We start from the raw sequence: 27,472 nt of genomic DNA on the forward strand, positions 1-27,472 counted from the left end.
GGGGCACCTTCCAGTAGATCTGGTTGCCATCCAACATGGCCTTCATGCCCTGGGATGGGACACCCACAACTTCTCTTGGCCACCTGTTCAAGTGTCACACCACCCTCACAGTAAAGAGCGTCTTCCTAATATCTGATCTAAATCTAGTCTCAGTTTAAAGCCATTACTCTCTGTCCCTACATGCCCCTGTCTGAAGTGCCTCTCCAGCTTTCCTTAGGCTCCCTTTAGGTGCTGGAATCCTACCATAGGATCTCCCCAGACTCTTCTCTTCTCTATGCTGAACAACCCCAACTCTCAGCCTGTCTTCACAGGATAAATACTCCATCCCTCTGATCATTTTTTGATCTTCTTCTGGACTCATTCAAGAGGTACAAGCTCTTCTTATATTGGTGGCTCCAGAGCTCTAGAGCTGGACACTGTACCTCAGGTGGGGTTTCACATGAGCAGAATAGAGGGTGAGAATCAACTCTCTTGACCAGCTGGTTGCTTCTTGTGATGCAGGCAAGGCATCACTCCCAGTCCCTTAATTTGCCCTCTGTGACCTTCCAGCAGTGTGGCTGGAGCACTTTCCGGTGAAAACTGAGGCAAAAATATAATTCAGTACCTCAGCTTTCTCTATATCCTGGGTAACCAGGACTCCTGTTTTCTTCTGGAGGGGGCCCGTTTTCTCCCTAGTCTTCCTTTTATGTACCATAAAAACTTGTTGCCCTTGATGTCCCTGGCCTGATTTAATTCTATCAGGTCTTTAGCTTTCCTAACCTGATGTCTGGCTGCCTGGACAATTTCTCTTCACAGAATTAAATAACTTGAATGAGGAAGGCTATAAATTTGAGTATAGAGTGTAAAATCAGCTTTAAATTGTTGAAACATCAATGTCTTGTGGAAGAGCCAGTATTTGGGCTTCATGTTTTAGCACCTTTTCCATTAGGTATTTTTTTTCTGTGAGAATTTAATAAGTGAAGTGTTTAGCATTTTACTAGCCAAATGACTTTAGTTAAAGTACACCTCTTTGACTGTTTCAGGGCAGGAACTACCTATAAGGTAAATGTTTTTGGGATGTTTGAAGGAGGAGAGAGCAACCCTCTGGTTGGACAAGAGATGACCACCCTTTCAGATACTACTACGGAGCCATTTTTATCTAGAGGTAAACATGACTGAATTGAAGAAAAGGCAGCCTTGTATTTTGGATAAAAAAAAAGATAAAAAGTTTACTACATTTGCTTTTTGTTTTTGTAATGCACATACTTGTTTACAGGATTCATTATATTCCCTTCCCTGATGACATAAACCCTGTTCTGAAATGACCACAAAGCATGACCCAGTTCACAGTTCTAGTCCTCTGCACCTTCCAGATGATCTTACAAAGATGATAATGCAGGCAACCTGTGTTTTGCTGATTATTCAAAGCCATCTGCATTGCATTTTCAAGCTGTCCACATCTGTGTTAGATCACATAAGGTCAAATTTTTGAACAGAGACCATGGCTCATCTACAGGGGTCTTCACAGGAGTAGAACAAGGAACTTTAAGCAGATTGTTGGCCCTTTTTTTGTCCTTATATGGTGACTTTTAAGACTAAGATGATATAATGAACAAACATCTGATAGTTGGGAACGTCCTAGTGTTAATGTATATTACTTAAGTTTATATTCAACATAGTCATTGTTTAGTCTTTTGGTTTTTTTTCTATAGTAGGAGGAGACTTTTTCACAGAGGCAATTGCAGAGTGCTCTCCAGTATCTCTGGGAGCTTCTCACTAGTAAACCTGTAGCTAGTAAACCTTTCTTTCAAGACTTCTTTGAATTTTATGATATTTACCTCCCTTTGGTGTGCTTAACAGGCCTCTGCATGTTAATATTTGTGCTCACCATAATCTCAATTATAGTACCTGAAGAAGGATTCAGGGCTCAGTTCTTCATGGAAAGCATAAAAAACCAAGTCTTCTTCTGAATAGTCAAGTATACATGAATAAGTAAAGCCTTTTCTCCTCTGCCATTTCAATGCTTGGATAACCATCAGAGAGAATTTGGTGAGGAGAAAGAACCTAACTGCAAAGCCCTTTCAGAGTTAAATAAAGAAAAAGAGGTTTCTGACAGCTGACTATATTGTTTTTGCTTAGCTCGCATTGGGCTGTGTAAAAAATACTCATCTTTTATATGACTTCATTGAAATATTTTTAGAAACTTCCTAAATAATTGTCCTACTCTGTCTAATAATAGAGGGTAAACTGAAAAAAAAAGACCTAAAACAGGCCAGGAGTGGCATTAGACCAAAGCTTTAATAAGGCTGGCAACAAAAGATTGCACAAAGAGTGGTTTGTTATTTTTCATTATAGTAGCTCTCATTTCTGTTTTCGGTGTTATACTCTTTAAGTTAATTAGTTTTATTAATGCATGGATTTGAGTAATGGTCAATGTGAACAATTAATTTATATCTTGGACAGCAAATGTAACAGTGAATTATTTATTAATGGGGGGAAAATCACCCTAGATCTGGCACATTTACTAGAATTTTCCATGTGGGGGACTATAGTATGTTGAAAGAAACATAAAAGTCAAAATAGATTAACTTTTTAATTGTACGTAAAGCTAACTTTAACTTTCATATAAAAGTTTTGCATGCAATTTTTTGAACTAACATGGTTTGACTTAAACCCTACTCCAACTGATTTTATTGTCCTGACTAAAGACTAGATCTATATTTTCTGTGCAGAAGAGGATCATGCTTTTAACCCCCAGGTACATGGAATAGTTATATTCATGAGTCTACAGTGTTGGATCAGTTCTGTGGAACATATATGAAATCACAATATCTTTCAACTGTGATGAGTGTGGATGATTTTTCTCAATGGGATTTCTTCCATATAAAGACCAGAAGCTCTGATGGCAGGAAGCCAGAAAATTTGCAGCTGGTAACAAAATCTACAGGAAAAAAGAGAGAAAGGATTTTGGCTTTTTTTTTTTTTTGTTTTTTTTTTTTTGCAAATGGCTGTTGATAAAATTATTGTGTCTTTCTGTTTTGTATAAATATTTTGTGATTTTTCTTGTGATGAAAACAATATGATGCATATTTTATGTTGTAATTTGTAAACTGAAGATATCTGAAATAACTTCCTACCTTTAGAGAACATTGCAGCTTTATATGAATGTTTGTTCTTGTTCCCTCTGTATCTCTTGACCTGTGTTTATGTTTGTGTGTCTTCTCTGGATTGTGCTCTTTCTTTTCTGTACATGCAAACTTCTATACCACACATATTATTATGTCTTTTTCCCCCGAAAATTGAGGAATGCTATTTATGTGAAAGTGACTGTAATACATACCGTTAATCCTACTATTACATGGTTGAAAATTAATCAGTAATTTAGCTATATGTGACAGACTAGAATACCATAAAATTGTATAATCTAATAGTGCTTACTGCCATATCAGTGGCTCGTTTAATAGTCTTGTACAAAACTTCTGAAATCAAGTGATCAGCCATATTTAAAGGCCAAAACAGACAATGACATGACAATAGAGAACACTGGCCTTGACATTTGCAAAGGCTTATTTTTAAAAGGAAACATACATGAAGGAATTTAGACAGCTTTTGCCATGGAACCACTGACTAGTGTGAATAATGCTCTCAAATAGGTCATACTTGACGGAGTGCCAGTGAATAAAACTAGAGCTATTTTGAAGCTAACTCATGACATATGTCATCTAAAAGGATGGGGAAAGAAAGCCATCATGCTAAGGCTATATTTTTCTGGTTGACACTGCAGGTTTAGAATGTAGAACCAGAGCAGAAGCTGATATTGTGCTGCTGGTGGATGGCTCATGGAGTATCGGGAGGCCAAATTTTAAAACCATCAGGAACTTCATTGCCCGTATTGTTGAAGTTTTTGATATTGGTCCTGACAAAGTGCAGATTGGTAAGTTCTCACATGTTGGAGGGAAAATGGAGCATACCTCCTACAGAGACACATAATGACTGAGTAAATGGTGGCTTTTTTCCCAGGTCTTGCGCAGTATAGTGGTGATCCCAGGACAGAATGGAATCTCAATGCTTACCGAACCAAACAGTCTTTGTTAGAGGCTGTAGCCAACTTACCATACAAAGGAGGCAATACTCTAACAGGTATGTCACAGTGCCAGGATTTTACTTTAGCTCCAATGAAAATTATTCTAGTAGCTGACCCTGATTTTGTTCAGTGAACTCAAATGTGTCTATGATAAAAAGGACTTAACAGTTCAGCTCAGTATGGTTGGAAAAGAAGAGGTACAACATAGGCTTATAAACTCAGGGGAAATGTGTTAGAAGAGGTTTTGGGTGATGAAGAGCTTGTGTTGCTGTTGAGCCTATAAAAAGAAGAAAGGTCAGTTCCATTTCAGGGTTGGGATGAAGACAACCAGGAACCAGAAGGAGGGGTAGTGGAAGTCAGGAGGGTGATCAACACCAGGTAAGAGAGCACCTGAATAGTATCAGTTGCTCAGATCTAGATGATGGGCTGCAATTAGATTCAAAATGCTTCTATAAGGAAATAAACAGTGGAACTATGTTGTCAGAATGAAGTCACTAGGATGCACTGATTTCGTTTACTGTGACTACTATATGCAAACAGTTTACAGTGATGGGTACTTTTCTTTGTGTCATGCTAGGAATGGCCTTGGATTTCATCTTAAAAAACAACTTCAAACCAGTTGCTGGCTTAAGGCCCAGAGCTCGCAAAATTGGTGTTCTCATCACTGATGGCAAATCACAAGATGATGTAGTCGCCCCTTCAAGAAAACTCAGAGATGAGGGAGTGGAGCTGTATGCAATTGGTAAGTACTCCATGAAGGCATGGCCTGCAGCAACCCCCTCCTGCTCATCTGCTAAACTCACAGAGAAGTGGTACATACATAAGTAAGTGGTACATACATAAGTGGTACATACATAAGTACATAAAAGGTTATTTGAAGAATGTGTTTAGGGACTTAATTGCATGTTACTGTGCTTCGTGGCCATAATTTCTAACAGGTTTTGCTTTCTTCTTCTCTTGTAAGGTATTAAAAATGCAGATGAAAATGAATTGAAGCAGATCGCAACAGATCCAGATGACATCCATGCTTACAATGTTGCAGACTTCTCCTTCCTGGCTACCATTGTTGATAATGTAACCACGAATCTGTGTAACAGTGTGAAAGGTCCAGGTACATCACCTTTTCAGTCTATTTCATTCTTTATCCATTTATGTGCTTGCACTGCTAGTTCCTTTTTATTATTTATTTGGAACACTGTGTTAGCCATGGGCTGTTTTTTCAGCTGCTGGTGTGAGGAAGTTGTGCAGACCACCTGGACTACCCTGCAGGGGTCCTTCCTTTCCTTCCAACAGTGACTGTGTTATAACTAACACAGCATGACATTGCTGGATGTGCCTTCTTTTTCTCCCCAGAATTGTGAAGTATCTTTCTTAGTGTGTCAGCTTTTTATTCATTGTGGCATGTTTTTTGATGATACTTATTCAATGAGGAAAATTTTAGCAGCCCTACTCTTTTCAAGTATTAATGTCTGACAGCCCAAAACCAAAGCTGAGCATGAAAAAACATGTATGTAATGTTACCTGATGATTCTTCAGTGAAACACTGGTATTGAAGTGGAATAAGAATTACAGGGAACTTGTTTAATCTGGAGTCTGTTAATATGAGCTATGTCTTCATGAAGTTGTTTTAAGAAATCCCGAGGAAAAATAAATATAAGCAACTATACAAAGTGTTTTTTTCCCCCTTCTGACAAGATAAATGAATATCTTTTTAATTTGCTTCCCTCTTGCAGGTGATTTGCCACCTCCTTCAAATTTAGTTATTTCAGAAGTGACACCTCGTTCTTTCAGATTGAGATGGAGCCCACCTCCTGAGAGTGTCGATAGATACAGAGTTGAATATTATCCTACCTCTGGAGGTAGCCCTAAACAGGTTAGTATTGTATGTTCATCTTTTACAATGTCCACTGTAACCTTGGACTTCCACATCATGGTAATATCATTCTGAATTTGTGCTGAGTAGGGTGTAAAAGCAACTTAAAAGTGCTCCTAAGGTCAAGAATATCATGCCTTGGGAAATGTTACACAAAATTACAAAAAATAGGAGCATATATACTGCTTTGGTTGTTTTAATGTCATGAATCTAGAAGTAAAATATATTTCTTTTAAAGAGTTGTCCTCTATTTCTAGTAACTCCTTTATTTTCATATTCCACTGTCATATATTAGTTCAAATGTGTCTGCACCAGAAATTTTCTGACCATACTTGTGGGTAGGCCCCCTGTCCTTTTAATGCATTTCCTTCTTTGTAGAGAACATGACAGTGGGGGATACAGGTTGTAAGAAGTGCTCAGATTAACACTATATGACTCCAAACTGTTTATTGCACAGGATGAAATTTATCTTGTAATACTACTTCTCTGCACAGAGAGCCAGTGGCTGGGATCTCTTGGTCCTGGGAAATCTGAATTGCTCATTACTGTCTTTAATCAAACAGAATCGTATTTAGGAAAATGAAGTGTTTAGAAGAATGTAGTCAGGTGCCTCTGTGTACCTAGCTCTGAATGTACTATCTCTAATTGTGGCCAATCTTATATTTGGCTCATAGAGAGTTCAAGATTTGGCTTTGAATAAAGTTTGAGCTGTTGCTCCAGAGCACACTGACTTTACAATTTGACTTTATCCAGACATTTCTGTTCTACAAGGTGTTTCCAGTGCCTTGTGTTGTAATCATCTAGATTATTCCAGTTTTGAATTTTTTGCCAAACTGGCCCCTTTTTCCTGGTCCTTTCTTTATGTTCTTTAGTGATATAGAAGTGTAAACCATGTGTAATATCAGAATGCACTCTAAGTGATGCTAAGCAGATCCAATGCAATTTGAAACAAGTGTCCGTCTGAGATTTCCCTACAGCTTGCTATGCAAAAATAATGTTATATTGTCAGACAAAATGTATACAAAATTAGGACCAGACTTATCTCCTTGTCATTGATTTCTGCAGTTTCACGAGGAATGATTGCTTTTCTTAGAGATAAAATTACAAAAATATTTTTCTTACAGTGATTAACATTGCTTCTCTTGTAGTTTTATGTAAGTAGGATGGAAAGAACAACAGTTCTGAAAGATTTGCAACCTGAAACAGAATATGTGGTTAACGTGTTTTCTGTGGTAGAAGATGAAAGCAGTGAACCTCTGATCGGCAGGGAAACAACTTGTAAGTTAGAAGTGGGTCTTGAGTAACATGTTAACAGCCAGTTTGGCACCTGGGGAGCTGTCCAGTAGAACTTTCAGCACTACGGATTTTCTTCTTAGCAGAAGTAAAATATTTAATTTGAATTACCAAACTGTATTGTGTTACTCTGGTTGTCCAGACCTTGTTATCTTGAAGAATTCAGCAAAGTGAAGCTACAGTGTGGTAGAAAATATTAGTCCCAGCCTCTTTCTAGGCTCATAAAGCATGGCTCTACAAAACTAGAACAACAGACATGAATTACACGACCGAGTTTATAAATTCCTGAAATCTGATAAAAAACAAATTGTTTATGCTACATAATTCATTCCTGCTACGGCCAGATAGAATTATTTCTAATTAGTAAAAGTTAATTCAACACAATTATGCCACTTCTATGAGTAATAACTCAGCTATGTTTCTCCCATGAGCTGTCTACATGGATTTCAGGTACATTTATGCTGTATGCAACATAGAATGACTCTTCCGCCTCTTTAATAACATTGAATGTCTGCTGTTCATTTCCCTTCTTAATTTTGTATTAGGCTTGTCAAAAAATCCTTAAAATGTATATAATTTTTATGAAGTCTGTGTTACTTTTTCATATAGTTTCATGGAAACTTTTCATTTATTTAGTAATTTGAGAAATATAGAAAACAAAAAGAGAGGACAAAAATCCTCTTTGTACAGATCCCAAGCCAGTCATGTTGTTTCGTATTAGAATTTTCAATGTTAAATGTTGAGTAAAATGAGTTAATGTGCTTTTTACAAGATTAAAATGTTCCGGTGCTGACCTGTAAGAGTTTTAGCTGTGTATGTAAAAAATCTGTGGCCACATTCAAAACAGTATTACCATTACCTCATTCTTAAACTAAGGATTTAAATACTATTGTTTGCAGATCTCCTCTCTACTACCCATAACATGCCCTAATACCCATGTGCAATATTCTCAGTGGTATGAATTGTGATATAAAATATTAAGAAGCTGAATGAAATAAAATAATATGTATTTTTTATTTGACAGTGCCAATCTCTTCAGTTAGAAACTTGAATGTTTATGACATTGGATCAACTTACATGCGAGTGAGATGGGAACCTCTCAATGGGGCTACTGGTTATTTGTTAACATATGAACCTGTGAATGCTACAGTCCCAGCCACAGAGAAAGAGGTAAGAGAATTTGTCTTTCCTACCTACTCTCTACCAAAAATAAATTAAGAAAAAATGTTAGAGTATCATAATAGTCAAAAGACTGGCATGTACATCTTGAAGTACAGTGAACTTACTGGGATATTATATACAATGACATCAGTCAGGAAACTGTAAATATACTGTGAATCTCACAAACAAAATTCCCTTGAAGTTAAATCATTGTTTGCTTTTCTACCATTGCTTTCTTCAGTTTTTAAACATGGTGTGTTATTTTTCATGCGCAGATGCGTGTAGGACCGTCAGTGAATGAGGTGCAGCTGGTAGATCTCATCCCCAACACTGAGTACACTTTAACAGCTTACGTATTGTTTGGTGATATGCAGAGTGACCCACTCACCACACAGGAAGTGACATGTATGGACATCTTGATTTTTGCTTTGTTATTGCTTCAGCAACACCTAATTTTAATTTCATGCAACAGTTTTTATATAATCTGTTTAATTTAGAAGACCATCTTAACCATGTTTTATGTATTTTCTAACACTTACACATTTCCTGAAGGCCTCAAAGGCAATTTCAATGAGAAGGGTCCAGCTACTAAAAGGGGAACAATATAATTTTTAACTTGAATAATGAAGGAACTCTTGAGATCACAGTGTTTTTAAAAGGTTTCAATGTTGCTTGTGTTAATTTAGAAACCTTGTTCCTGAATTCAGACATCCTCTTAAGCATTGAGAATACTAAAAAAGCATGCTATATCAAGAAAAAAATAGATCTAAAAATGGTTTCCTTTTTTATACCTTTCCTTAAACATTTCCTATTGTCAAAGGCATGCTTCTGGTCTAGATGCATGCAGCATGGCTACTTTTATGTCCTCAAAATTTTTAAACCATTAACTGTAGATGAAAATTGGCTATTGTCACCAAACGTTATGGTCTTAATCCCTGATACTTCTGGAAGTATTGTGCTCATAAGTTACAAAGGTGAAACTACCATAGTTTATAGCTATTTTGCTCCTTGTTGGGAAAATAAGCTTTTGAACTCTCTTATCTAATGCCCAGGACAATGAACTTGTCAGAAAGTGGTTGCTTCCATTCACTGAAAAGACTTTAACTGAAAGACATGAAGAGAATTCACTTCCATCTATGAGAGACCTCTGCTATGAATAGCATTCACTTACTGTAATTTTTTTTTACAGTACCTTTGCCTGGACCCAGAGGTTTAAAAATTCAGGATGTTACTCACAGTACCATGAATGTTGTTTGGGATCCTGCCCCAGGAAAAGTTCGAAAATACATCCTAAGATACAAAATAGCTGATGATGCTGATGTAAAGGAGGTAAAATTTTTAAAGTACTAGGAAAGTTTTATTTTGAGAAGCTAGATGACTAAAATAATAATAAAGGTTGTATTATAAATCACCAGTGAGAGTAAAGAACATCAGTTCATAGTGATTGCAGTCAAGAAAGTGTATGTATTTCTTGGAAACTGAATGAGCACAAGATAGATTTCTTGGGTACTCCCTTCTTCCTCCTTCTCTTCCTCCAGAGAGGAAAAAATCCTTAAACTGACTGGAGAATTTTCATATGTTTTGGTAAATAGCCATTTCTATGCTCTGCTTAAATGTCGTACTACCAAGGTCTAAGAATAGCTTACAATTAAGAGGACAGGATAGTGGAATAAAGGTATGTTACCCTCTTTGCCTGACAGAACATGAATGAGCATTGTTAGAGATGTCTTCTAGTTATGTACAAATTTTCCTTAATTGTGCTGCTAGGCATAAACCAGCTCTTGGAGAATTAAATTTGATTTTTAAAGGAACCAGAATTTTCCAAAGGTTCAATTTGCATCCTTGTTTCCAGAGGAATAAAGCAGTGAATGATCCACAAGGACTATGTGTATCTGATATAATAAGTTTTGCAAAGGAATTAGTTGAGAACTCTCCATGTTTAAGTGTAAATTTAAGGGCAAATGGTAAAATGTAGTGCAGAATACTTTGATTTTCAGTGCAGGAATTTCTGCCATTAGAGCAAATGCAGAGTAAGAAATAGAGCAATTTACAATCCTTTAAGTCACTGTTTTTATTCTTAGGTGGAACTTGACAGACTCAAAACCAGCATTACTCTCTCTGACCTTTCCTCCCAATCACTGTACAATGTAAAAGTTGTTGCTGTATATGATGAAGGGGAATCCATACCAACAAATGCAGAAGCTGTCACTCGTAAGTTTTTCTAATAATCATTCTTGTTGGTTGTTTTTACCTTATGTTTGATTTAAATGGTTGTTTTTACCTTATGTTGAATTTAAATGGTGTGTGTTGCAATATGTTATTGAGTTTAAGTAAAGCTCTAATTTAATGTGAGAAATACTTTATTTGCACTTGTAGCATTATTTGCAATATAATAAACCACAGAAATCTTAGATGTCTTGTGTCTTACTGCAGTGAACACTGACATTGCAGTCTGCAGAGAGGTGAAGAGCCACTGAAGCAAAACTATTTCTATTTAAGGACTGAAGGAGAGGTGTAGGTGTAGAATTGATAAGAAAATGTAAGGACAATAGGGGAAAGTTTTAGCTAGTCTTTGCAGAAATCTAGGCAAGTGAGTAAGAAGCTGGGCCATGTACTAGAAGATTAGAGAGACATGATACTGCCTCTGATCCAATAGAGTTTTTGCATCATGGGATGCTAAAGCAGCCTTTACTTTTAGAGAATCATATAGGTGGGATTTGAATAACCTCAATAAATAATGGCAAGGAAATGGGGCTGCACAAGCTGTAAGACCTGATCTCCATACAAGAGATGTGCCAGACTGAAAGGAGAAAGCAGCTATCAAGGAAGTTCTCATCCTTATCAAAGCTTAGGATTTACGAATATAGTTAACCAGAAAAACCTACAATAGAAAAGAGTAATTTTACCTTTTCACTGGCCCTCCATCTCGTATGAAAAAGAAGAAAAAACCCATTAATATTCTCATTTTTTCTTCTGAAGTTTTCATTTGGTAGTCTGATGTGTATAAAAATGCTTGTGAGATTTCCTGCTTACTGTTGTGCTAGTCTTTGCTCTGTACCTGTGGTTTTGTGTGGATGTGTTTGTAAGGAAAGAAGAGGAAAGGTCTGCCAAAGAAATTATTTCAAGTTTAATTCTCTGGTTCTACCTATTTACATATTTCTTCCCAGTGGCTATAATATTTTCCCGCCTTAACCTTCAGTTAACCTCTGTGAATTCTTTCTAAATAAGTGGCGACTTATTTGGCTTATATAAAGAATTTTAAGATTTGTGAGAAAGTCCTGCAGGAACTTGACCTGCGTCTATGGGAGTTCACATTCACTCCATATAACTCCAAAATGTAACAGCCAGGATTTCAGTTGTTTTGAGTAGGCATGTGAGTTGTGGCCTCTGCTGAGGTCTGTTTTATCAGACAATGACCTAATGATGTGACCTTATGAGGGATAATTTGCTTAGTGTAAATGGGCTGGGTAATACCACAGTGTTTGATTGTAGTATTAGAATCATGGCAGCTGAGAGATGAGTCTTCTACATAATCTTCTAAATTATTTGTCTGAGTAATTCTTTTGTTTAACTGTATTTATTTTGTCGTTACATTTTGTGGAATATTTTTCCTTTTCTCATAATAGAGCCTGTGCCAGCACCAGTCAATCTCAGAATCACAGATATAACCACGAATAGTTTCAGAGGTACTTGGGATCATGGAGCTCCAGATGTCTCTCTATATAGAATAACATGGGGGCCCTATGGAAGAGGAGAAAAACAGGAGGTAAGAATAGACAGCCACCTTATGTATTTGTGGGCAGTATCTCAGAGGGTGTATTTTTAAACTTAGAAATATAATTGATAAATGGTCTGTAACTTGGAAATTCAGTGAGAAGGTGTAGAACACATGCTTACAGCATGTTCAGTGATGTTACTGAGTAAAAACTCAGTTATATCCCACTCTGTTTGCCTGTTTCATTTCTATTTTTTGGTTTTGTTTATTTATATTTTCCTTTTTTTTAAATTTCTTCACAAGACTATCTTAAATGGGGAAGAGAATAGTTTGGTCTTTGAAAATTTGAATCCAGACACATTATATGATGTCTCAGTTACTGCCATCTATCCTGATGAATCAGAAAGTGATGAGCTCATTGGCAGTGAAAGAACATGTAAGTAAATAAAGGGATTCTGCATGTTGTTATTCATAGTTATTGAAACAGAAGGCATACACATACAAGAATTCTGAAAATTCTTTCTACTTTTTTCCTAGTACCCTTGGTACCTATCACTACACAAGGTAAGAATCTGAATTTCCAGGTACCATTTTATTGAAGGAAACTCATAGCTCCCTTTTTCTAAACTGTGATGAATGTTCACATTAAGAGGCTGAGATAATTTAATAAATATTATTGTGTATTTGGAAGAATACTAAACACTAGATTACCACATGTTTATTATTTTACAAACATTACAGTTTATGTTCGCCTGTACTTAATACATTCAGCTCTTAATCAGGCATTCATGCAGCCCTAAAAGTAAGAATGAAATGTTTGTCTCTGCTCTATGGTGAGCTACATATTTATTCCTTTCTTTATTATGCTTCTCAGCCCCAAAGAGTGGCCCACGAAACCTTCAGGTGTACAATGCAACTTCACACAGTCTGACTGTCAAATGGGATCCTGCCAGTGGTCGAGTGCAGAGATACAGGATCATTTACCAGCCTATCAGTGGGGATGGCCCTGAACAGTCGGTAACTAATTTTGAAGTGCTTAAGTTATTCAGCCTTAAATGCAACCTTCTGTCAACTAATCCATTGGAATAATTTCTTTTCAAAACACAACACTGTACATATTAATTATCCTTTACTTGAAGATTTATATTTGTAGTGAATAAGTATACATTCCCACTGTTTTTTTTCCCCTTTCAAATCCAAGTTAGAACACTCTTAATTGAGCAGCAATAATTTTGGATGCATCCTGTTATCTCAAAAAATCACATAATCATAGACTCATTCAGGTTGGAAAAGACCTTTGAGTTCATAAACTCCAACTGTTTATCTATGGATAAAACTAAAATAAAGTGTGTTGAGGAATAAGTCAATCAGCATCTAAGGGTACAAGTCACAGATAGAGGTGTCAGGACAATCAATATTATGAACTACCATGAATACTTTCATAGTTCAGAGTTTTCCATCATTTTCATAGTGTAGTTCCCATGTTACGAGAAGACTTTGCCATGGAACATGCTGTGAACAGTTGAGACTCTCTGTCACCACTCTACAGTCAGAATAAACACACAGAGGTAGCAGCTGTAAAGAGAAATACATGCAAAACATGTGCTAATGAAGTATTTAAGGTATTTTAGATTCTTTTACTGTGATGAGAAGCTGTAATGCTATGGAGAGACAGTACTTTAAGATCAGACAGCTTTCCCTGTGTTGTTAGCACAAATGGTTTTGGCTACTGGCAGTCTATGCAATACAGCCTGGGAGTGGTAATTAAGTCAGGCTGTTTATCAGAAATATGTGCTACTTAAAAATGCCCTATTCTTTAGTAGGAGGCTGTTGTGGTTACTGTCAAATGAGTCAGAAGAACAGTCTCAAATGAGAGCCACATTCATTCAGCTCGCCTCTGTAAATGGAGATCACTCATGTTCAGAAGTATATCTAGGAATATTTACTTTAGAATCAGTTGGATATTTACACACCCATTTAAACTCTCTTCTGAACAACATGCATTTGGGTTGAGGTAATTGAAATGTATATTGAGCAGTCAAACACTATTTTAGTGAGAAATCACTAGAGAAATAAAAAATAGCAATACATTTAATTAACATCTGTAATTAATTGCTGGCAGTGGAGTAAAAAGGGAATTATGATCATTCTCTTGAAATCCGTGCAAAGAATATGGTTAATAGACTTAATTGCTTACAGCTGGAATAGAGTCAAGCAGTGGCAGTTGGAGAAAACACCTCTATTTGAGGAGAGCACACAGAACTCTCCTACTCTGCTCACGGCATTTAATGTCTCTTTGCAAATTACTTGTAGTCATATGATTATAATTCCTTGTCTTCTTTTGCTACTCTGATATTTTATTAAAGTGTAGGTGCTGGGTATGCAGGAGAATAGTCCAAACCAAAATATTTAAAATATAATTTCTTGGGGGTTTTTATTGTCCTGTCTGACTTTTAATGGCCTCAGCACCAAGAGGAATCACAGGTGATCTGAAGACAGAAAAAAAAGGTCTGCAAAAACTGCACATAGAACTGCTAAGACCATCATGATCATTTAGGGTCAGGTTTTGAAAGGCAATCAGATACTAAAATGTAGAGGCAGCCATGATGGGATGATAAAAGCATTTGTGCTTTGAAAGGAGCTTTGTACACTTGAGTACAAAAAATCCCTTTGATTGTAAGTTAAAATAGTCTGCTAGTAAATTAAAGTAATCTACCGCTATGAAATGTGAAGATGTGTAAATTCTTGCTCTTTGTCTGTTCATCAGCAGATGATTGGAAGTGTTATGCCAAACACCTTAGCTGAATAGGCTTTGAAAATGTGCAGATAGTTTTAAAAGTACAAAGAATGATAGGAGTTACAATATAATTTGTGCTGGTACAGAACTGGGAGTTTATATATAATTGTAGTGGTATTCAAGTTTGGAGATTTTAAAGAATAGTGGCTTTGTCTCTAAACTTGCTAAAACCAATATGTACTAAATATTACTACTGTTCAATGTCTACTGCTAGTGTCAGTCAGAAGAAAATTGCAGTATTGTGTGTGGAAAACACATCACAGTGTTTTCCACTCTGCATCAAATGCCTGTGTTCTTTACTGTAGCAATAAGCACAAAATAGAGATTATAAAAGGGATTTTAATATTTTCCTTTTATTTTGCTGCAGACTACTGTTGGGGGGCGACAGAACAGTGTGGTGATACAGAAGCTGCAGCCTGACACACCATATGCTATTACTGTGTCATCAATGTACACAGACGGTGAGGGGGGGAGAATGACAGGACGAGGCAGAACCAGTAAGTAACTTCAGGTCTTCTTAGACAATATCAATATATTGCTTTCAGAAGAGCTGAGAAAAGTTTCTTGTGGTGAAATTCATCCCATCTGTATTTGTCATTTTTCCTTTGGTGGTTTTCAAGTTTCTGAAGTAACCGCACCTGTCAGTCTCCTGGCTCTAGATAAGCCCTGGACCACTGCCTTTGACTTGATGCCCAGTTTTTACAGCTGAGAGAAACCCTAATCTTACTATGGAACTTCTTCCTCATTTTAATTTGTTTAATTGTTTTATGCCAGAACTTAGTAAACACCTTAAGGCATCTGAGGGCATGTTACTCTCATATATGTGTGCTTTTAAGCGCCTTCAATTGAGATGCTGACCTTCATAGTGTGCACTTTAGGACTCTCCCATTTTATATCGATGCATTCTTTTGATCCTGCTATAGAAATCACAGAGTGATTTGCTATCAGAGACACTTCAGTTATAAAATCCATTTCAATGTATTTACTTAAATAATTATATAACTACAAAATTATTAATTCAGTTGCATTTATTTTAATTATGAGCTCATAATGGGAAGTTAGACACAGCAATGGGTTTGGTGAGGAATGGAGAAAAAATTCGAATAAACTCATTGCATAATTCTAAAATAGTGTCCAGAAATAATTTTTTCTAACTTAGCATTGTTTTTGGTGTTGGATAGAGCTGATGTATTCTGAGTGATGAAGATAAATAAGATTTAACATGAGCTACTAAACCTATTTTAAAAATTTTCTAAGGATACGTTACAGAGGTGTGATCTGACAGCAAAAAGGAGACAATAGGGTTCCACATTTCTGACATCTTATTGTTCTGTTTCAGAACCTCTCACCACTGTGAAGAACTTGCTAGTTTATGACCCAACCACCAGTACTCTGAATGTTCGATGGGATCATGCAGAAGGAAGTCCTCGCCAGTACAAAGTGTTTTATGGACCTACAGCTGGAGGTGCAGAGGAAATGGTAAATTCTTCATGTGGATCTCACTAACAATCTCAGATAAATTACACCTCATGGTGGTGGTGAGAGAAATGCTGCTGGGTGAAGTAGGTCTTGTTTGCCTATGCACTGCTTTTTTTTTTTGTTCATAGCCCCCCTGGAAAAAATTCACAGCAACTCCATGAAAGTTCCTCCCATATGTATTACAGATGTTTGATTTCATATAATAGGCCATCAGTGATTAGTTCTTAGCATGGGATTTAATACCACACACAATTTTTTGTTTCTTTATCCTTAGGGCACTGTGTGTGAATGTAAAGCTGACTTCAGGGTGTACAAAATCTTATAAAGTTGGCAGACTTCATTTCTACCCATCTTTTCTGCTAAGAAGTCATGTGACTTTAGGCTTCAATGGTATTGGTGGAAGCAGAAAAATCCATATTCTAATCTCCCGAAATTATTTAATTGCTAAAGAGCTAAAAGAATCCTGAAAATACAAAACCCTTGCTGCAGACTGGGAAATATTGTTTCCCAGTTGTGTTTCTTTTTCTACACCAGTGCAATTCAATGTGCACATGAAATGAGTTGTACATGAATGCCATTGTTTCAATAGCAGCTAAGGTGCTACTGATGACAAATATTCTTAAGTGCCATGGAGTTTTATTTCCTAACATGAGCTGCTCATTATACTTCTTGTCATCTGCATGTTGTAGTGCTATGTAATTTTTTTCTTAAACTTAGAAAGTGATATTTTAATGCCTCTGAGCTGCTAAATAATAGACATTAAAGAGTTCACGGCAGATTCTGCTACTTTCATTAGTACAGCGGGATCTGGACCCAAAAGTGGAGAGAACTGTAAGGGAACTAAATATGAATGCATAAAACTCATTTGTATTAAGTCTGAGAGAGAATCTTCTTGAACAGCAGTTGTAGAAGATACCAAAAACCACGGTTTTTTTTAGCTTCAACTTTTGTAAAGTTTTTATCACATCCAGTCTGGAAATTAGATATGGTAGGGGAGTATGTGATAAATAAAAAAGCTTAAACTATTTTTGGCATGTTTTTGTAAGTTTCTTGACCCTTTCTTTTTAAATTTATAGACCACAGTACCAGGAAATACAAACTATGTCATCCTGAGGACTCTTGAACCCAACACACCTTACACTGTAACTGTGGTTCCAGTTTTCCCAGAGGGGGATGGTGGACGTACCTCTGACACTGGACGCACCTGTAAGTAAAATAGCCCTTTTCATGAAAATGTTAGGATTTTTTTATGAATGGCCTCAGATCATTAGAAGTTGATTTTACATTAAAAAATTACCTGTTTGGTTATTTTTGCAGCTTCGTAACTTATTCTGTTTCCTTCGCTTATTTGTGTGGAGGCTTTCATTCCACTTAACTCAGGCAAGCTTAGCTCCAAAAGTTGTGCAGCATACTTAGTGTTTACTTCACAGAACAGTAACATTTTAATTGCAGTGCTAGTAGAAATACTTGTGAACAAAGAGTGAATATTGCTGTTAATCCATGCTAATGTCCATGCATGTACTTAAAATTTTCCAGGAAGTTGGGGGCTACTAATGTCAGCTTGACCTAAAATATGGGGTTTGTTGTTATTTTTCATACATATCTGATCAACAATAGGAAAACAAAGTCTTATGATCATATTTTCAATTTGCAGTACAAACATCTACTTTGCTGCCTGGTATGGAAGTTTGGAAAGACTGAACATGGAGATTCTTAGCTTTGTAAATTTTAGGCTAACAAAAGTAATGTGTTTATCTTGAGCTGAGGTGCTTTTCAGCTTCTTTTGAGCACTGTTGTAAATTCATTTAGAAATAGAACTTACAACTTTGTAAAACTTAATTTAAATTATCCTTGATCTAGTGGAGCGAGGAACACCAAGAAACATTCACGTTTACAATCCCACACCAAACAGCATGAATGTCCGTTGGGAACCTGCTCCAGGTCCAGTACAGCAATATAGAATTAATTATGCTCCACTCTCTGGCCCAAGGCCATCAGAATCTGTAAGTAATTTAGTTTTTATACTATTAGTCAAATATGTGTGGAGAATATTGCTTCCTTTGATGAATGTAAAAAATAATAGTAAACTCAGGACAACTGTCTGCCCAGGAGAGTCTCTGCGCAAAGCACAGTGTTTATAGGAGTCTGGTCCATTGTTAATAGAGGCTTAATTTGGTAAAATGAAACAAATAAGAAATAATACTCTCCCATTTAAAACTCTGTACTGATGATTGAGTATCCTTTATCATATTGCAGATGAATATGAGTTAAATAATTTTTTTTTTTCAAGAGAGTCAGAGACAACAAATATTTATTAGGCATTCTGTAATTAGGAAACCAGATGCCATCTGCTTACCCTAAATCATTACTCTTTTGTGGGGGTTGGTGAGTGAAATCTGGATATGGGTAAAATAGTACCCTCCAGGTGTGAAGTAAGAATTCCTGGATTTCTATAGAAATAAGTGCATTTTTAAAGTTTTGACTGTGAATGTACTAACATAAAATGAACACCCATATTGTACATTTAGATGTACATGTTTTTATGTAAGGAATTGTAAGGACTTTTTATGTCCTTTATACATAGTAAATTGTGACAGAAATTACTTTTTTAGTTTCTGTTTATGAATGTTTCTCCTATTTTTTCTGAATGATTTTAATGTAAAATGTAAAAAGTAACAACTGTGTTTGCAGAATGAGAGCTTCTTATACTGTTTGTTCTTTTTTTCACCGGTATTGAATTTTTTTCAATATTACATGTTTATTTTAAATTTATGTTATTTTTCTTGGACAGTTTGCAGCATGGTCATGTTTCCAATTTTTTTATATTTCATTCAAATTATTTTCTAAAAAAAGATGGTATAAGTGGAAACTTTATTTATATAGGTGCTTGTTGTTTCTGTTTTAGATTGTGGTGCCAGGCAACACTCGTGATGTGATTCTGGAGCGCTTGACTCCTGACACTGCTTACTCAATAAATGTTATAGCTCTGTATGCAGATGGAGAGGGAAATCCAAGCCAAGCACAGGGAAGAACATGTAAGAGACAGTCAGTACTTGTGTTGTGAAATATACGTCAAAACTGGTGTGTGAAGAACGTATAAAATTAGTAACAATTACAAATAATATAAGCTATTTAGTGCAACTCTGAATTAATGCATCTGAATTATGCCTGCAGCAATTATAGGCCTCTGTGGCAGGGAATTTTTGCTATGCTGTCTGTCAGTTGTGGTACTTGAATTATTAGCAATGTAATTTTCAATTGGGAAATAAGCTTAATTTGCATGTGTAAGAGTTAAAAAGCTCTTTTCAAAATCAAATTACCAATTAATAACAATATAACTTTTATAAAAAATAGCCTATTAAGATAGGTAGAATTAGTGGTCAATAGAAAAAAAGGGCTTCATGTTTGGTGTCTGACATAGTAATTGTATGTGTTGGCCTCCCCAGCTGTTTGTTTTTTGCTGCAGACACCTAAATACCAAAATCTCCTTGTTACAACTTATATCATAGGATCTTGGTTGTGTTATGCTTAGATTCTTTAAAATTCACACTAGGGGTAACATGAACAGAACCTGTCCGCAACAATAATTTTGCTTCTTCTATGTTCTCCCTGTAAAATCCCTATATTCATCTAAAACTTGAAGATGTGGCAGGCTATAGTTATACTTGTCTGCAGGAGTTTGAGAAGCAGAATGTGTGTAGATGCTCACTTTGCACATCTGGATGTTCTCTCCCTTCAGTACTGTTTCAGTTTGGCTGTCTTTCTATTTAAGACCTTCAGGCATGATCATTGACTTAATCTCCCCATGTATATATATTTATTCAGGGTTTCAGGAAGGGCCCTTGACTTTGGCTTCAGGGCAACATTTGAATTGATGAGGATGACACTGATCTAGAGGTATCATGCCCTGTAAAATCTTCTGTATTTTCATTCTTCAGTGCCTCGCAGTGGTCCAAGGAATGTGAGAGTATTTGATGAGACCACAAACAGCCTTTCTGTACAATGGGACCATGCTGATGGGCCAGTCCAGCAGTACAGAATCATTTATTCACCCACTGTGGGAGACCCTATTGACGAATACGTAAGTTCTTTAATTCCTTAGTAAGCACTGACATGTTTTTCATCAATTCTTTAGGCTACACAAAATACAAGACACATGTTCTACATGCAGTACACTGTACAGGCTCTGTGGGTTTTCTGATCATTGCTGTAAATGTTAGGAAGCCATGGTTTTTATAAAACAGTTTTTTTTTCCATGAAGCTACAGAAAATATATTGTTTCTTGAACAAATATGTATGTGAAATAATGTTAAATATATGAGTCACACACTAGTCAGAAGATTCTGAACAGAATCTGCTTCCTGGCCTTTCGTTGAAGTGTGATGGATTGAATAGCCATCTATTACTTCATACTGTATTCATTACAAAGTCAGTGTTCTAGGATACAGAATAAACATAAATCTGCATTTCCTAATTTGAAGAGAATTGACAGAGTCTAATAAGACAGCAATGGTAACTTTGATTCAGCATCTAACTTGCTGTTCTAAGTTTCAGTATGAATTGTAAGTGTGTTTCATTTCCTGCACCTTAATGATAGCACAAATTATTCTGAAGCTTATAAAATTCACAGAGTATTTATAGCAAAGCAAAGCTCAGATCCTGTAGAGGACAATGGCAGAATTTCTGCCAACTGCCACCAGCCAAAATGACATTTTTATTGCCTTTATATTACTGTATAGCACATGAAAATTCACTGTTTGAAAATTCCCTACTGGACTCGTTACTCAGGACACACATATTCTCAACACACATATCTTTGCAGAAAAGATTGGACGATCCATAAAAACAGCAAGTCTCAAACAACTGAAAATTTTAAGTATTCATAGTGAGTACTGACTAGCATGCACTTTTGAGAGAGATACCTCAAATTATTCCCTTAGTTTCAGTGCTTTATGTCTTCCTTATGGAGCAGGATCACTTTTGGGTTTTTACCTACATTTTCGTTAGAAGGTAGCAATAGTGCCTGGCTGCATAAGGAAGTTGAGATTGAGGGATGCATAAATAGGGACATTTTTATATGTCAATGTATTTAGAGCTTCCTTCTTAAAATAACTTGTTTCTGCCAAGGAAAAAACCCACATCATTATGACTTCTATATTTCTATGAGGGAAGAGTACTGAAATTTTGATGGAGAACTGCAGCATCTCAGTCTGATGTGTGTTGGGACTGAAGAATCAATTTGATTTATGTTTTTGTGATGGCCACATTGTTTTGTAATTCAAAATAAAAAATACTGATAATTGTTTATAGGCTATAACCCTTAAGGTATCCTGAATGACTTTTTCCTGAATGATGGACATAAAACAGTGTGCCAAATGTCAGAACAAATTTTTGTTTCTAGCTACTGTCACTACTGATCAGTTGCAAGACTGTGAATGTGTTTACCTCTGTTTCTTTTGTGTTCTAGACAACAGTTCCTGGCATAAGGAATAATGTGATACTACAACCACTACAATCAGATACGCCATATAAAATTACTGTTGTTGCTGTGTACGAAGATGGAGATGGTGGACAACTGACTGGAAATGGCAGAACTGGTAATTATAGTTTTCATATTGATCATTCTTTTTTAAATTTAAGACTTATTCCTCGAACACTTCAACATTGTAAAGGTTTCATTAAGTTAATTATGTCCTCGATGTGATTGTTACTTGCAGAGTAACAATCTGCATTTCTAAAAATTGAAAAACAATTAGTAGCCTAATTAGACTGGGGTTTTTCTTTATTTGTAGTTGGCCTGCTTCCTCCTCAAAATATGTATATAACTGATGAATGGTATACACGCTTCAGAGTTTCCTGGGATCCTTCACCATCCCCTGTTCTTGGCTATAAAATTGTATACAAGCCTGTGGGTAAGAAAACTTGTTCATTCTGAGTATACCACTCTTAGAACAGTGAGTAGCTAATGGCAGACCAGAGCAGAAATCATATGTATCATTTTGTGTTAAAGGATCTATTTATTTCTTCTGTTTACCAATTTTCATGAAAACTTTAGTCTTATGATCAGTATTCTATAAAAAACACAAACTATCAATTGTAGTATCAGACATTCAATTACAGGGATTGAATTGTATAGTTAAAACTTTATACAGTGACTTGATTTGTTTTTAGTCTCTTTAATGCCTCTTGTCCTTCTAAGGCTATGAACTGGTGTATATGAGAGCATATTGGACAAGTATTTTGGTATTAATATCCTGCAGAACTTTTGTTTTATGTGGCCTTCAAACAATACACATATCTTTCAAGAAGCTGAAAACAAAAATTACGCAATAGTTTGTAAAACTATGTGTATGTTCTGTTTGCAACATTGTAATATGCCAAAATTTAAGAAATCAATATGCTTTGTTTTAGAAAAAATGAGTTTAACATTTACTGACGTATAAGAGACGGAATAGTTTTGTAGTTCATGAAATCATGATTCTTTCTTTCTCTGTTCTTAATGCTTCCTTGATTCAAGGTTCAAATGAGCCCAGGGAGTTTTTTGTGGGAGAAGTGACTTCCTACACTTTGCATAACCTGTCTCCCAGTACTACTTATGATGTGAATGTTTATGCCCAATATGATTCTGGAATGAGCATACCTTTGACAGATCAAGGCACTACATGTAAGTCAGAATAATTTTGTTGTAGTCATGCTAGATACATATGCTGGTATGAGATAATGTTGATTAAGAGAAGATTTTGATGGCTGGTTGCTAGAAAGCCTGAGCATCCTCTCATGGAGAATACTTGTCATCTGTCCATGAGGTAGATCTTAAAAACACTGATCGTGGAAAGAGTCATGAAAATATATTTTAAAGTAATGACTTGATGAAATAAAATTTTCTAGTCTATTTCATAAAATTTTGTTAAGCTATGCTTGGAGTCAATCTTTACCCATCTCCAGGGTACTACAGAATCTAACCATGTTACTAAGCAGGTCTAGGCTTTTTGATACTCTGCTTTTACCTCATAGGAATGTCCAGTGATTTTGATGATGGCCTCAGCTAAGAAACTTCAAAAAATTTCTTCAATTATGATGAATCAAGTACATTCTTTTCATGCTGCTATATATATGAGTCAGATTTTTATTTTTGGAGATTTCTTATTTTGTGAAGAAATCAACTTCATGTGAAAATTCATAAAATGGGCTGTTACCCATTATGGGATCTAGGGCCCTTGCAAATAACTAGGTGGGAATCTGTAGGGTGTAAAATAAAGAGATTTGACTAGAAAAGCTCTTTCTTTCCGCAAGTGTTTTTAAAAATCAAGTTCCAAACCAGCACTGCTAATATGATTTTCATTTTGGTGTGCTGGTTTTCACAGTATATTTGAATGTCACTGACCTAAAAAGTTACAAAGTGGGTTGGGATACTCTCTGTATCCGGTGGTCACCTCATCGGTCGGCAACTTCCTACAGACTGAAGCTAAACCCAACTGATGGTAAGTGTGTTCTATTTTTTTGCATTTTCTAGAAACATAATTGTCTTATGTCAGTGAGAGCACCACTTATTTGGATTGGTGGCAAGCACCAGCCATAATGATACATCTGGTTGAGTTTTAAAGCTCTGAGTATAACCTGTTTTTCTTAATTGGTGAAAAGGCTGCAAAGAGGGAGTACTGCTTATTGTCAAGTGGACCTACCAGTTGCCTGGTTTCACATGTGAGCTGCAATTGTACTTTCTAGTGTGCTCCAGGGTTCACAATCACCACACAATTTTGGTCTAGAAAGGTTGTTATGGGACAAGAATAAGCGTGCTGTCCAAACCTATCTCAAGAAGTTTCTTCATTGTTACACTTATGTATATATACATTAGAAGGGAAGTAATAGGTTCTAACTTTCTTTCCATTGGGCTTTTTTTTGACAGGTTCCAGAGGACAGGAAATCACAATTCGTGGGTCAGAAACAAGCCACTGTTTTACTGGCCTCTCACCAGACACAGAATACAATGCTACTGTCTTTGTTCAGACCCCTAACCTTGAGGGACCTCCAGTCTCTATGAGGGAGCATACAGGTAGGTAACAGATATTGTGAACTTTAAGTTTTAGGTATAGAATTTGTCTTGTTTCAGCTGTAGAATAAAATTATTATTTCTTTTCAGTCCTCAAACCTACAGAGGCACCAACTCCACCACCTACACCTCCTCCACCTCCCACAATCCCTCCAGCTCGGGATGGTATGTTTGTTTCTAGAATTATTCAATATTTTTGTGTAGTTGCTGTACTACTTCACAGTTTACCTCATTTTTTCATAACTTTAAGTGGATTTAAAACTAGCACAGCCTTTTAGGGAAATGAATATTGAGACCTTTCCTAATGCCATCCCTTTGTTCTAGAGCTTTCCTGGTTTAGAACAGCAAGATGCACACCTTTGGGGAAAAAATTATTGATATTCTATAGCTCTGCAGAAAGTCTATGATTTTGTCTGCTCTCAACAGACAATTCATGTTTTATGGTAGCTGATCAAGGAAAAAAAGTAATTTACAACTTTTACGTTTTAATCTTGAACTCTTTCACATTTCTTGAAGTTTTCTTTGATATATTTTAATAAATGTTTTTGTGTAGAACATTAGTCATGTGCCAGGTTGAATGTGTGGTAGTAGACATTTGCTGAATATTTGTTATTCTTGAATTTTCAAATTTTGAAGCAATATTTATTTCATGGTGGTATGATTGATGTATTTTAAGGGTTCCTTTTCTTGGACTTTCAGTATGCAGAGGTGCCAAAGCAGACATAGTATTCTTGACTGATGCTTCCTGGAGTATTGGTGATGATAATTTCAACAAAGTAGTGAAATTTGTTTTTAGTACAGTAGGAGCCTTTGATTTAATCAATCCTGCTGGAATCCAGGTAGGTTTGTTATTCCCATTGGGTACATTTTGGAGGGAAATTGAAGATTACCTGAATTGTTACTTCCTTTCAGAATGCTGTCATTTTTTGTATTAGATTGCTGTAAAAGACATGTATCTGGGTGTGCATGCCTATTATTTATTAAATATATTTGGCATTTATAAATACAAGCAAAATCCATTCTATTTTGAGATGTTAATATTCTGAAATACAAGTTACAGTTTGTGGGAACCCTCCAGGTCAAGAAACTGGGACGATGTACAGTCAATTTTATATTTTTGTTTCTTTGTATACGGCATCAACAGTTGGCACATTGCTTAGTTCTTGTATCCTAGGTTTTGTCTCTGTCATATCAGAAGTCTGTTTTAGTGAGATTCTGACTTCTGATTGAGAGCTACATTTTGAATTCTCAGTGTAAAAGATGAGACCTGTGCCTGCAGGGTCCAGCTGGCTTGCCATTGCTGAGCCCCCTAGAGTCCCACTGCATTAAATAGCAGAACGCCTTTGAAAAAGGCACTTGCAAAAGCCTTTTCATGCTGTGCTAACATGGGTCCACTCTACAGTGGGCATAGTAAAAGTATGAAAAGGTCCTCTTAATGAATTTTGAGAGAGTAAACAGAAATAGCTAAAGAGGGATAGACTTTCAGGAGTTCTGGGCTGCTCATAGTTATGTCAAACTAACTTCCTGTCTGGCTTCTTATCATAAGCATTGCACCATTATCAGTTTTCTTCTACTTGTAGGAAGCTGGATGAAATCAATGTCTAGGTTCCCATAACCACTTCTCTTTCACTAGATGAAATTAATGACATGAGGTCTAAGGGAGTTTCTTACATGGTATTTCCTGTTGCAGAGAGCTGCAGGTGCAATGCATTTTCTTTGGTTAGAAGGCTGACAGGATATTTACATTGTTAAAGGTCTGCTTTTCATCTTCTAGGCATATTTTTAGTAATTTGATTCCTTATCTTTAACTCTCTAGACTTTTAAAGGAAAAGATACTACTTAAAGTCATTCTGTATCAGGCAATCTTTATCATTCGTAGTTCTAGTCTGTACTGGGTAGTTTTCCTGTTCATTTGTTTTTTGTTTCATATATTTTTCTTGGTAATATATATGGAAGTAGAGAAGACAATAAAGGTGACAGACACATATAAACACTAATGTTTAGTAAAATATTGAAGTCACATACCACTTGAGATGCAACAATCTAAGGTTTTTAATTGAAAATTAATACTTTTAAAAGGGGAATTTACTACAACAAATGTGAATATATGCATAACAGAAATATTTCTATTCAGCATTAAAATAGAATACTATGATATTGCAATTTTAAATATTAAAAGGAACAAAATAAAAAAAAGTAAAGATTATGCAGGAATAAATTTTTAGTGATTGTATTTCAGTGCTTAAGGCAAGTGAGTATGTACTCGTGTGTGTATTCAACTTTATTGACATTCTATTGACAAATTCATTTTTATTCCTAAAAAAAGCTGGAAGAAGTTTAGTAGATACTGTACCTCTGCTCAGAATTAGAAAATGGGCATATATACCTCACCATAGTAAAAGGAAGAATTTGATCATATGCTTTTAAGGCCATATTACATTTTATACACAGAAGAGAAAGGAAAGAAAGAAAGAAAGAAAGAAAGAAAGAAAGAAAGAAAGAAAGAAAGAAAGAAAGAAAGAAAGAAAGAAAGAAAGAAAGAAAGAAAGAAAGAAAGAAAGAAAGAAAGAAAGAAAAAAAAAAAAGATAATTGTGTGCACATTGGTGTGATGTCCATATATATAAATACATATGTGTGTGCATAATCAGACATATTTTAAAAATAAGTTTTGATTATTTAAAAATTATTAATTTAAAAACTTACATATTTCAATGGAGAGAGTTGGCCTGCATCTGGAGGTATAAGACTGAACACTGTTGTATTCCATTTCAGGTTTCATTTGTGCAGTACAGTGATGAGGCAAAATCTGAATTTAAACTGAATACATTTGATGACAAAGCCCAGGCCCTGGGTGCTCTTCAAAACATTCAGTACAGAGGAGGAAACACAAGAACAGGTAATCCTTGCCTGTAATTATATTTATTTAAGATAAAATATTTTCAGAAAATGTGTAATTTTCCAAATATTGCATGGCTGAAGAAGTAGGTTTTTCTGTGGTGTTTTAGTTCTGTGCTGTTGCCCTTAAGAAGTAAAAGAGTTC

General features: G+C 35.9%; 1 protein-coding gene across 1 annotated transcript in view; it reads left to right on the forward strand.

The window, feature by feature from the left end:
* COL12A1 (collagen type XII alpha 1 chain) overlaps positions 1 to 27,472 on the forward strand; it is a 99,872-nt gene that overhangs the window by 38,615 nt on the left and 33,785 nt on the right. Inside the window, exons 18-46 of the mRNA XM_066547408.1 lie at positions 1,023 to 1,144; positions 3,764 to 3,913; positions 4,000 to 4,119; positions 4,641 to 4,805; positions 5,028 to 5,174; positions 5,797 to 5,936; positions 7,085 to 7,214; positions 8,254 to 8,399; positions 8,666 to 8,795; positions 9,580 to 9,719; positions 10,472 to 10,601; positions 12,017 to 12,156; positions 12,409 to 12,541; positions 12,643 to 12,669; positions 12,980 to 13,122; positions 15,270 to 15,399; positions 16,242 to 16,381; positions 17,458 to 17,587; positions 18,242 to 18,384; positions 19,287 to 19,416; positions 20,320 to 20,462; positions 21,849 to 21,978; positions 22,174 to 22,293; positions 22,899 to 23,045; positions 23,746 to 23,862; positions 24,288 to 24,434; positions 24,522 to 24,596; positions 25,131 to 25,270; positions 27,205 to 27,328. Of these exons, the coding sequence (XP_066403505.1) occupies positions 1,023 to 1,144; positions 3,764 to 3,913; positions 4,000 to 4,119; positions 4,641 to 4,805; positions 5,028 to 5,174; positions 5,797 to 5,936; positions 7,085 to 7,214; positions 8,254 to 8,399; positions 8,666 to 8,795; positions 9,580 to 9,719; positions 10,472 to 10,601; positions 12,017 to 12,156; positions 12,409 to 12,541; positions 12,643 to 12,669; positions 12,980 to 13,122; positions 15,270 to 15,399; positions 16,242 to 16,381; positions 17,458 to 17,587; positions 18,242 to 18,384; positions 19,287 to 19,416; positions 20,320 to 20,462; positions 21,849 to 21,978; positions 22,174 to 22,293; positions 22,899 to 23,045; positions 23,746 to 23,862; positions 24,288 to 24,434; positions 24,522 to 24,596; positions 25,131 to 25,270; positions 27,205 to 27,328 (3,779 nt within the window). The remainder of the gene's footprint in view (positions 1 to 1,022; positions 1,145 to 3,763; positions 3,914 to 3,999; positions 4,120 to 4,640; positions 4,806 to 5,027; positions 5,175 to 5,796; positions 5,937 to 7,084; positions 7,215 to 8,253; positions 8,400 to 8,665; positions 8,796 to 9,579; positions 9,720 to 10,471; positions 10,602 to 12,016; positions 12,157 to 12,408; positions 12,542 to 12,642; positions 12,670 to 12,979; positions 13,123 to 15,269; positions 15,400 to 16,241; positions 16,382 to 17,457; positions 17,588 to 18,241; positions 18,385 to 19,286; positions 19,417 to 20,319; positions 20,463 to 21,848; positions 21,979 to 22,173; positions 22,294 to 22,898; positions 23,046 to 23,745; positions 23,863 to 24,287; positions 24,435 to 24,521; positions 24,597 to 25,130; positions 25,271 to 27,204; positions 27,329 to 27,472) is intronic.

This window comes from Molothrus aeneus, chromosome 3 (assembly GCF_037042795.1).
Source record: "Molothrus aeneus isolate 106 chromosome 3, BPBGC_Maene_1.0, whole genome shotgun sequence".
NCBI classification, from domain to species: domain Eukaryota; kingdom Metazoa; phylum Chordata; class Aves; order Passeriformes; family Icteridae; genus Molothrus; species Molothrus aeneus.